We start from the raw sequence: 12,208 nt of genomic DNA, 5'->3' as shown, positions 1-12,208 counted from the left end.
GGATTCGGTGGTCGCTTCATACCTGAGCCCGTGTAGAACACAGTGTGATAAGCTGAGATGTTATAAGTCTTACTTTACTGTGTGATTCAACTTAGGATCTGTTTTCATGATCACATACATAAAGAAAACTAATACAATTACTCCAGAGCCAAACGCTTTTGCTTCACAAATGTTTCGCTGGAGAGAGTTCATGATAGTTTGTGTTTGTATGATGTATGCACTTTGTTTCAGATGTTTCAGATTGCTCTCATACAGTAAGAATACAAGGATGACCAAATATTTTGGAGAATATAATGAGAAATGTTTGAGGTTATATTCATACTTTCTATTTTGGCAAATGCATTATGAGCATTTACATACAGTACAAATCATATACATATTACAGAAAATCAATATGACATCTGAACGGAAACGTCTCGGATACGTATTGCAGATAAGCAACATAAAAAACGTTGAATAGACGTCTTCCAGATGTATTGGTGCTATCAGGGCACAGTTTCAGACGTCTTGAGAAACTCCAGAAGAGACTTTCTCTGGAAATTTAAAGGGATAGTTCACCTTAAAATTCATATCAATCCTTTATGACTTTCTTCAGCAAAACACAAAAGAACATTTAGTCATTTAGCAGACGCTTGTATCCGAAGCGACTTACTCAGAGTTCAGAGAGCAATAAAGTGATATATCATAAAGGAGCAATAATACAATAAAGTAGGTGCTAATACCAAGTTACTAGTTTCAAAAAAAGCCAGAACAAAACCTGTTGAGAAAAAGAGAGTGTGAGAATGTTTTTGTTATTTTGATGACTAAACATTGATGACTAAGCAACATCGAACCCCATTGACTTCCATTGTATGAACACAAAACCACAGAGACATTTCTCAAAATCTTTTCTTTTGTGTTCCATATTCAGGTTTTGACCCACTTGAGCGTAAATATATGATGCAATTGTTATTTTTGGCCGAAACCATGGCTTTAAATCTCAATGCTTAGGCCGTGTTCAGACTTGACTTCTTTTTCGAAGCTGCTAGCTGTCTTAAATTATAATCCCTTGGAGCAAAATGTACTTTTTCTGCAGCTCAGGGCGTTTTTTTAAATTGAAAAAAGTTCAACTTTTCAGAAAAATTACGTCCTACGTCATGCTCCTTTTCATAGCTAACCAATGACAAGCGAGTACTATGTCGTTTCCATATCAACATGCGAAGGAGGTGATTGGTCGAGATAAAAAATAAAAATGGCGGCAGAAACGCCGGTTGGAGCATAGTTTTAAACTTGAAGTTAAACTTTCACTTTCAATAACTTTTGATTGCATTTTTGCAAATATGTGATTAGTTATTGCAAATACGCTCTCTGTTTATAATTCAAATAGACTTCTGTTACACTTCCTATATGTTTCTCTGAACTGCCATTCTGCAGTGACGAAGCCTCGAAGTCATGGCGTTCGGCTGCTCTTAGTAACCAAACACGGCGAGCGTTTTTTTGACAAAAAAAAATGTTTTGTCAAGTATATTCGTGGCCTTAGAGCGTCTTTCTTCCAGGGTGGCCTCACGTTTTTCGCTTGCCCGCCATTTGGCTTTGACAGGCTTGTTAAAACTTTGTTTTAATAACACGTCCAACTTCTCATTCTTCATACACTTCACTAATGATTCGACAGCACAGCTGGCACAGCGAGGTGTTCGCAAAAACGAATTAGCACCAAACTGCTAAGCACTAATATATGCGGAGTGCATTATTTCAGTATTTATAGGCTGTTGTCTGTGGTTCGGCAGGCACAGAATGCAGAGAACAATATTCCTCCCGCAGCAATTACCATAGAAAGGACAAAGGCGCAGTAAAAGACTGACAGCACCGACTGACTTCGACACATCACAGGGGGAAAAACGGTTTGTTTTGAGCGGGCGGCTCGGGTTGAGAGAACAATCCTCGCCCGGCTCAAACACCAGAAGGTTTTGCCGTCTGTGGTGAGATATGCGGGCGATAAAAGCATCTTGCACCCTGTTGCCATCATCTTGTCGTTTAAATGGCTTTTGTGCATTTCGATGGTTTGACAGCTGTATGTTTTCAATAAACGGCGAACGATGCTCCATTCCTTTATTGCATTCTTGACAAAAACAAAATAAAAGTGGACTGCAAACAAATAATGGAAAGCGGTGCTTGTGTCTTCAGGGGGAACGGCGTCCCGGCAGAAAGGTTTTCTGGGCTGTATCCGCTCGCTGAAGCTGAACGGTAAGACTTTAGATCTGGAGAAGAGGGCGAAGATCACGCCCGGCGTCACGCCCGGCTGTCCCGGTCACTGTAGAAGCTACGGCGGCCTGTGCCAAAATAAAGGAACCTGCATGGAGAGAGATGACGGCTTCATGTGTGACTGTCATCTCTCAGCTTTTACAGGCATCTTCTGTCATAAAGGTACATCTTAAACTCGCCCGATGAATGAAATAAACTTTTAATAAAAACATTTTTTGTTAGTTTGGACGTCCGTACGCTGATTAATCTTTCACTAGGACACCAGGGGTCATGTGTGTAAAACTTATTTATGTATGAACCTACATATTTATGCGCCGAAGCTGCAATCCATAACTTTTGCCTCAATATCGCCATCTCTGTTAAACATATAATTGCAGGTTACTTGACATAGGTCACTTTTTTTTTTTTATTATTATTATTATTATTAAACCAAAAAGTCATGGATTGCAGCCGTTCACTCTCATTTTTATCAAGGCTGTATATTATTTATGTACATGAACAATCTAAAAACTCAATGCTTTTGATCTCCGTTTCAGAGGTTTCTGCCTTCTTCAAACCCGGAACGTCGGTCACGTACACGTTTAAAGAGCCGCACGAGCTGAGCAGGAACGGCAGCGCGCAGTCATCTTCCATCTACTCGGATTTAACGCTGCGAGGAGTGAATATTTCACTCAGCTTCAGAACCAGCCAGGCCCCGGCACTGCTGCTTTATGTCAACTCGTACTACAGAGAATATCTGGCCGTCCTGCTGAACAGAAACGGTCTGAAGCTCTCTAATCTTCCTTTCATTGCACTCTAAGCACCTTCATTTGGATTAGCGTGAATCTCTGAAGACGCAGGGCTCTGCCGTAGTAAATTGCTTTGTGTATCGTCTGAAACCTTTCAGTGAAAGAGGAAGCTCACGACAGAAAGCTATAAATCCGAGTGTCGCATGCCGATGGGGAATATACAGAATTGCCTTATAGGATCACAGAGCGATGCGTGTAAACACATGTCTGTCATCTTATGTGGCAGAGAAGCTTTTTTAAAGCTACATTAAGTACAGTATGGAGACAATCTGGCTGGAAATCTTCATGCTCATTTTGAAGCTTTTGATATGAGTTCCTTTAAAAGTAAAAAAACGTCAAGTGCACATTTTTGGGTTATTTATATTATTTAATAATAATAAATAATATTTTTTGTATTTATTAGTTTTCTGTATTACTTTTCAGCATTGGTATGTTTACTATATTTCTTAATATTTATATAAAAGATAAATAATGTAACTTAAGGAATAGTATAAACATTTTTTTTAAACAGGTTTGGAACGACATAAGAATGCATGAATTTACTGTAATAAGACAAAAAAATATATAAAACAATATAAATTAAAAACAGATTATATATTTACATAATCACAACATAATATTAATTATCAAAATAAAAACTGTAACTTTAAAACTTTTTTTACATATATATATTTTATACAGAATGATGGGGATGTTTATAATATTCCTTAATGTTGATATTAAAAATAAAAAATGAAACATAAGGAATATTATAAACATTATTTTAAACAGGTTTGGAACGACGTAAGAATGCATGAATATACTGTAATAATAATAAATATATATATAAAAATTAAAAATCCATTAAATATTTACATAATCATAACATAATATTCAATAATCAAAATAAAAACTGTAACTTTTGTTTTTGTAATATTTCATGCAGCATCCTCATGTCCTTCTAAACCAGTATGATGGGCATGTTTATAATATTCCTTAATACTAATCATTTAAATTCAAAATGTAACTTTTAAGGAATATTATAAACATCCCAATCACACAGGTTTGGAACGACATGAAGATGCATGAATATAATAATACAAAAAATAAATAATTATAAAAAATAACAATAAATATTTATACATTTTAATGTATGAAATTATATTAATAATATTAAAATGAGCTTTTATTTAATAATACAAATATTTTGTTTATTATAGTTTTTTATATATAATTATCTATATTTGTAGATATGGGGCTGGTAGGCGATCCTGATGTATAAAGCACCCAAACATTAGAAACGTGTCTGGTTTATCACAGCTCAGTTACTACAGAGATTGACGGTGTTTGGTATTAATACCTACTAGTCCAATTAGGCAGAAGTTGGAAAAGTGCAGATAACAGCCTGCAGATCCCTGATGCCCCGTCTGACAGCTGAGCGCTCGTGTTCTGTCAGATGTGACCTGTGACATGAGCCATCCAGAGATCTGACCCGAGAGAGAGAGAGAGAGAGAGGGAGAGAGAGAGAGAGAGAGAGAGAGAGAGGGGGAGAGAGAGAGAGAGAGAGGGAGAGAGAGAGAGCTTACTATTATGTATACACTTTTTCTCTATTTACTTAAAGAAGTCAGTGGTGCCCAACCTTAATCACATATGCTTTAAGATCATATACTGTATAGTTGCAAAGAATATGTTCTATTCCTAAATATATCGTAAACGTTTTTTACATTTACATGTAGCCATTTAGCAGACACTTTAATCCGAAGCGATTTATAAAACTGCGGAAAGCGATAGAGTGATTCAGCAATAATACAAAGTATGGTAGATTATTTCTATTTTGTGCGGGCACTTAATTAAAAACAATAAATCCTGTTTGTGATGTTAACATGCTTTAGTGTGGGTTTTAATGACAGATCTTAAATTAGCAGACGTTCACCTCCTAATATATTTTAAAAACTCCTGAATAATAAAGCCATTGTATGCACCCTAGCAGTCCATCGATTTCCAAAACGGGTGTCAGAATCATTAATACATTGTATTTCATACTTTATTATATTTTCATACATATTTTTGATGACAATAAAATGACAAAATACAGTGATTGTTAAATGTTCAATGTGGATTTTAAATTAATGAGACGTTCATTTACATTGCAAAGTCTTTAAAATAGCAACTAAATAAATCTGTACAAATAAATACATTAACTGCGTCAACGGTGTGGCATTTATCATTAAAACATTATTACTACTCTTTTTACATAGTTATTAACAAAAATTGCTTTTACATTGATAGCGTTACATTTGTCAATAAAAACAATACAACATAGTGATCCAAACATTTAATAAAAACGTGTTGCGTGTTCGTCAGGCCTGTGATCTCTCACGCATGAATATTCTGTCATCATTTACTCACTCCTGTCATTTCAAACCTTTATTACTTTCATTCTACCACAGAACAGAAAAGCAGATAATTTGAAGAATGTTTTTAACAGCCCCACCATTCACACGCATTGATTACAACACTTTGTAGTAGTAGAACTATTGCTTTTATATGTTGATGTTTGTTTGTCTTGATGTTTTCAACGGTGAAGGTCTGTTGAGAATTGAACTGCTCTTTGTTCTAAAGGACATCTGGACATCAGGTACAAACTGCAGCAGGACCGAGACGCCGAGGTTTTCAGAGCCAGAGCCAGAAATCTGGCCAACGGGCAGCTTCACCGAATCAGCGTCAGGAGATCTTCAGACACGCTCAGCATTCAGGTAATGTCATGCTCGATTTGCTCCTTCTCTCTACATTTGACATCAAGGTGGATTTTAGATAAACGTGGCAGAAGAAGAAAATTTTATTGCTCCGAGGTTGCATTTTTACAGTACCAAAGGACATTTTGTGAGTTCTTGTTTATGTTTCATTTAAGTAAACTGTTCAATCAAATAGTTAAAACATCAAACCTTTTTTTGAAGAGTGAGACAAAAAAAACCAATGTGTCATCTCACTTGAAACACAGAGACTTATTTCCTTACTCAAACACTTCCTGTCGTCTTCTCTCTGATTGGCCAAAGTGCTGCAGTGTGCAGCAATGCATTTCAAATAGCTTTCAAGAGCGCATCTTCAATTAAAAAGCTAACTTGGGAAAACATGCCGTTAATATGAAAAACACGACGGATGTTTTAATTTCTAGTCCACCACACACGCTTCAGTCCCTTTGCTGTGTCTGTTGCAGGTGGATCAGCATGCAAATGAAGATTTCAATCTAACGTCGGACATCGAATTCAATGCTGTCAAATCTATTGTCATGGGAAAAGTGCTTGGTGAGTAAAAGCAACATGGAAGTGAGATTTCACAGATCTTGGAAAAACTCATTTATTTGACCGTAGTACGCAGTGTGTTACACGGTAAAACTTTTGGCTAGCATTGCATTCTGAACACCATTCTTTCTCAGGTGTTTCTATATTGTGAAATGGATGTTTGCGAATGAGAAGACGGACAAACTCTCTTACATGGCCGTGGTCTATTTTGGTTTTCCATTAAGAAGCCGGAAGTGGCTGTTTGTTGAGCGTTAAGCTGATATGAAGCGGTATGAATATAGAGGAGGGTTTGGTCTGTTTACTTCGGATAAGGCTGATATTGACTTTGCTTGTTATCATTGCCATCCAGGGAAACAGAAAATGGGTCAGTCTGGTTTATTTTTATAAATAAAACCTGCAGCAAAACAAAAAGATTTAGGTCAAAAAAGAAAATATGTGACTTAAATATGTACAAAAAGCCTGTAAATGGAAAACAGACTTGATTTTCTGAATGCATAATGTAGTTTTATTGTATTGCGAATGTAACGTTAAATATTACGGACATTTCTTTTCTGAGGTTTATCAACAGGTTTTACATTCAGTAGTGGCCACAGCTGATGTCCAATTTTGCAGAATGAATGTCCTCACTTTTAATTCATAACCTATTTTTAAAGAAGCATTAACGATGTTTTATTCATGTTGCATTGTTGTTAAGAGGCTTGGCATGAGTTTATTGAACACGACTGCCGTGAGGATTAACACGATTTTAATCACTAATAAAATGTCGGTCATTGTCTGCTTCATCTCTTGTGAGCTTTTAGTTTTTCTATGCATTATATAATTTATTATAAACAATGTTGGGCAAGTTACTAAAAAAGTAATGAATTACTAGTTACTAATTACATATTCAATAGTGTAATTCGATTAATGTACAAATAACTCCCTCCAAAAAGTACTGAATTACTTATTTTTACTATTATTACTGTCCTATATCAACTTTGATCAGTTAAGTGATTCAAGGATAGACATGAAACGGCTCTTGTAATTTATTAAATGATGAATTAAATAAATAATAAAAGTATTACAAATGTGAGAATTATGCATTAAAGCACGGATTGTAAAGTTAGAGTTTGAATTTTGATGTCAATTCCACTATTGCACACATATATTACCCAAAGTATTTGTTTTGATTAAATCACAAGAAAGTGTAATTAAATTAGTGACAAAATTAGAGTAATCCCTTACTTTTCTTTTTCAAGGGGAAAGTAATTAAGTGACAGTAACTTATCACTTAGTAACTAGTAACACCCAACACTGGTTATAAAACACATTTTTCCTAATACGCTGTATAGTAGTTTGCCTTTTAACTAAAACAGTAAGTCAAATAAACATCTTAACTAACTTGTGTTTTCTCCAATTTCTACCGATAAATCTGGACATCACCTTTGGCCTCTACTGTATATGACATTCGGTCTTTCAGTTCTGTGATTTAAGTTTGTTCTGTACCTTGAGAATCTCAGTTTATGTTTTAGGTTATATGTAGTGTCATTACAAGTCGATTACTGGCTGTGATCGATGTCGGCGTTTGCTGGAAATGACACAGACACGTGTGTTAGAATGAAAGGTCGAACGGGTGTACCCCATTAAAACCAGATTAAACACACCTTCTGTGTCCCGAAAGACTCTTCGCAGAACCATAAATGACTGTGATACAGTACACATGACTCCCAAAGTCCTAGAAACAGATCAAATACTGTAAGTTGACCCACTTATGGATCCATAGCTCGATAGCTGGAGAAAGCGACGTCCAGCAGACGTCCTGTGTTGTAATTCATATCACTTCTCAGACGAAAAGGATTTGTGTGATATTGTGTTCAGTCGGCACTATATGTGTCACTAATGTAAAGTGATGTTCACATCTGGCATAACACCTGTAAATGTTGTTTTTCTCAACAACAGAAAACGCAATATAAATTTACTATACAGACACAACCACACTGTAAGGCATTGGTATGTTTTTACCTCTGTTATGAAAATTTACCATGATTTTAGTATAGTAAGATTGTGGTAACCATTAAATTGATTACCATGATTAACCATTAGCTTTACTACAAAAACTATTGCACCGTTGTTTTGTTTTTTATCATGACTGCTGGGATAGACTGGGATAGTTTTTGCACTTTTTAATCTCATGGCTGCGACTTCGAACGCTGAAAAATTTGTGTTATTAAAGATTTATCTCTGTTGATCTCATGTCACTTTAGCTTTTCTCTTGGCAGATTCTGTTGATCTGGATCCAGAGATAGTCCGTCTGAACTCTCTGGGCTTCACAGGCTGTCTGTCCGTCGTCCAGTTTAACTCCATCTCTCCTCTTAAAGCGGCGCTTCTGTATCCGGACAAAAGTCCTGTGACGGTCACAGGCTCGCTGACAGAATCCAACTGTGGATCGTCTTTACTGTCCAACCCTCACGCACCTGAAACCACTCATTCGCTTACAGGTAAAGCCAAACTGACAAACTTTAACTCAACTGGTATTGTGTCAAATGTTGTGGTTTTATTTTTAGGGAACACAAATGCTGGTTTTACAAAATCTTGGGGCAAAAAGTGAGAAACGAGAAAAAAATTGAGAACACTGTTTCACCGATGTCTGTCCGGTCACAAGGACATCCGCTTTTTGAAGATGTACGGCGAGACAGCGCTCCTGAAGTGTGTTGGCCGAGCGCTCGCGTCTGCTTTTGTGTTAAGTACTGTATGTTTCTGGCCCGAGGTGGGAGAATCCATTGAGAAGAACTCTTCTCGGTTTGAGAGCCGGTAGCTTCAGGGCTAAACATCTTCCATCTTACCCGGACTTTGTTTTCCAAACTTCTTTCTGTTTCTTTTTTATCTCGCCTGAAATTTTCCGCAAACTTTCACGGTCGGCTCACTGAATTCACCCGCAGTGCTTATTCAATTACAGCAATGACGATGGTATTCATCTGTGAGAAACACCTTCATTTGCATAATCTTTTCTAGGATGCGTCCTGTGATATTCAATGAGCCTTGACCTGAGTGATAAGCACTGATGTTCTGTCTGTCTGTCTTTCTCTTCTTCTATTGTAGATCATTTGGGTTCTGTAGATACCGGTGAGCCAATAGTCAATGCAGTCCACAGTGACTCCGCTCTCATCGGAGGTAAATTGATGTTGGTGCTCTCATCTGTAGAAAAAACCTTTGCATGTTATTTTTTTAACGTATTCATACTTGGTCCCTCTCGGGATTTGTTTTTTTTTATCTTTGACTCAATTGTATGTTCTGATTTGGTCTTACAGGTGCAATATGTAGCTTTCGACTCTCTATCGCCATCTATGTTTAAAAATAAAACCCCTTTAAAACTCCTTCAAAGTTATCGTAAATAGTATTAAATGAACAAAGGCTGTTAAAACTAATGAAATGTTTGATTAAAGACAATCCAAAATATACTTTGCTGTCAGAGTAACTGTAATGTGTCATTAAATTGAGCTGAGATATATTGGTTCTTTAATTAGACATTACCTTGAGACTTTATAATTAAACGCGTCATGCTCCACCAGCCACAGAGGACAGAAAGCTTTTTTAAGTTTTGCCCAGAATGCACAACCCGTCAGATGGTGTACCAGAACAAGTCGTGATGTTTGTTTAATGCCAACTTTTCAGTCTTATTGATAGAGAGGAAGTAATGCCTGCAGACATCGCTAATGATCTCTGAATTACAATTGATAGTCACATGATGTCAGCGTCAGGTTTACATTTAGTTCTGCGTGCTGTCGACTTTCAGAAGCATCTACTGTGATTGAGAGTGGATCTGGTGCAGCAGATGTTGCAGTTATTGCCTCGTATCTCAAGCCTCGTAACCTCGTCTTCTGTTCAGTGTGTCTGGAGTTACTCACGAGTCAGTGACGCGCTCCTTCAGATTCCAGCTGAACGCTGTATTTCTTTAGTCATTAACTTCAGATGAGCCATACAGATTGAGCAAAAATTAACCGTGTAATTTAGAGAAGCTGAAACCTGTCGCATCTAAATTGAGCCGCATTAATAAATTGGAGTGAAACATATTTAAGCTAAAGAGAAGAAATGACAAACAAGTCCTTGAGAGTCGTGCTGTGTTTTACTCTTGGTCTGTGTTTAATTTCAGGCGTCATCGCTGTAGTGATATTCGTGAGTCTCGCGGCTCTGGCCGTAATAGCGAGACTCCTCTTCCGACGGAAGGAGTCGTTCCAGACCCAAGATCCCAACGCAGGAAAGACCGACGACAGTCCGGAGACGCCGTTCACCATGGATCCAAACACACAGAACATTATCAGTGAGAACCAAAAAGAATATTTCATATGAGGATCTTTCACCTATTTTTGGACTAATCCAGTAAAACTGACGGATTGAGAAGCCTTGTCGAGCCTTGTCCAGGTGCATTATGGGAAACGTAGACCGACGTCGGTGGAAGAGAAACGATTTGTCACGTTTACCCTTTTTTGTACGTAAAAACATTATTGTCCAGAGGTTTGGCACAATAGTACGGTTTCTACGGTGTGTATAAAATGACATTCATTGGTTGTAAATATTATTTTGAAATGAAACTTTGTAACGTCACGTTCTTCTTCGAAATGATTCAGTGGTCATTGTTACGTTTAACAAAATTCTCGCCGACTTACATAAGCAATTTTAAGAGCCGAATGTTGTATGACGAAATCGAAATAAATGTCTGATCTGGAGAGTGCTTTGAAGAAACCTTGATTTTTGGGGGGCAGAAGGGGGCCATCAGTTCTGTGGATACGTTTGGAATGAAATACTGCTGTATTGTACTGTTATGTTCTTACAAACTATTTCGCAAGTCAAGACGTAAACAACACTTCCTATTTCAGTTTTTAACACTACACAAAAAAATACAACCAAAAGAACATTTAGAACGTAATCGATATGTTAAACAAAATCTTTTATGTGAAATAAATGATTTATGTGAAATAAAAGAAAAACTTTAAAAAACCAAACAGGAAGTGCTTCTGGTCCTGTGTTTCTGACTTACAGAAAATGTGCATACTAAAGAAATTGACAGTAATTCCTTCATACTTCAACTGTTTCTTCATCTCCAGAAGACCAAGAGGACGAAAGGAATATTTCAAGTGAGCTGTTTGTGCTTTCTGTGGAGTTCTTGGTCAAAAGTAAATGATGTTGTTGAGTCACGTTGTAAAATAATACTTCCATACACGAGTCACGACCCACGATAAACACGTGAACAAAAGATTTTCTGACAGCCGTGACTCTCGCTCCACACAGCTGGGGTTTATTCCGGTTTTGAAATGCCAATTCCTTTGATCTGAGCAGATAATAACAGAGAATAAAAGGCTTTTATATCTGAAGGATGCTGACAGGCCCAAAAAAAGAATCTTAATCAATTATTTTTGTGATATTGGTAAAAACAATCTTTTATCTGTAATTCAGCTAGTTGAGCGAAGGCCTTACAATTTATGAAATAGAAGTCGCTATTAAGGACAAAAAGTTTTAATGACATTTGAGAAAATGTTTCCAACAAATTCTCATCATATCCCGCTTTCTATTTACAGCAGTGTAAATGTTTTTTGAAAACGGCATGAATTAATATTCATATATTCACTTTCAGACAGTACAACACATATCAGCATCATGCATACATTCGTAATTTAAATATACTTTTAGCGTTAGAGTTATAAAAAAGTTACGATGTAAAAGAACTAAATGGTCACAAAATAGTGTGTTTGGAGAGTGAATCGCTATGTTCTTTTGTGTAGCTTTACAGCAGCTTTTAAAACAAACAACAATGAATGAAATATGATTGACTGCACAAAAGCATTGTGAAATAACAGCTGGGACCTGTGCAGATGCGTATTCTGCAAGTTTGTGTAATACGGTTTGAAATTTCAGAAAATCTGC

At 36.7% G+C, this 12,208-nt stretch overlaps 1 protein-coding gene across 2 annotated transcripts in view; it reads left to right on the top strand.

Moving 5' to 3' along the window:
• The window catches only part of cntnap3 (contactin associated protein family member 3), a 69,679-nt gene extending 58,666 nt beyond the window's left edge, over positions 1 to 11,013 (top strand). Inside the window, exons 18-24 of one of the 2 annotated variants that reach the window (XM_056736994.1) lie at positions 2,164 to 2,403; positions 2,778 to 3,002; positions 5,631 to 5,764; positions 6,226 to 6,313; positions 8,668 to 8,787; positions 9,389 to 9,460; positions 10,440 to 11,013. In XM_056736994.1, the coding sequence (XP_056592972.1) occupies positions 2,164 to 2,403; positions 2,778 to 3,002; positions 5,631 to 5,764; positions 6,226 to 6,313; positions 8,668 to 8,787; positions 9,389 to 9,460; positions 10,440 to 10,636 (1,076 nt within the window). In that variant the 3' untranslated portion in view covers positions 10,637 to 11,013. Of the gene's footprint in view, positions 1 to 2,163; positions 2,404 to 2,777; positions 3,003 to 5,630; positions 5,765 to 6,225; positions 6,314 to 8,568; positions 8,788 to 9,388; positions 9,461 to 10,439 lie in introns of both variants that reach the window. The other variant, XM_056736993.1, reaches the window with a different exon arrangement.
• The last annotated feature ends 1,195 nt before the right edge of the window (positions 11,014 to 12,208 follow it).

The sequence above is a fragment of the Triplophysa dalaica genome, chromosome 22 (genome assembly GCF_015846415.1).
Source record: "Triplophysa dalaica isolate WHDGS20190420 chromosome 22, ASM1584641v1, whole genome shotgun sequence".
Classification (NCBI taxonomy): domain Eukaryota; kingdom Metazoa; phylum Chordata; class Actinopteri; order Cypriniformes; family Nemacheilidae; genus Triplophysa; species Triplophysa dalaica.
Note: the sequence above shows the minus strand (reverse complement) of the source record. Positions and strands in the feature narration are given on the sequence as shown.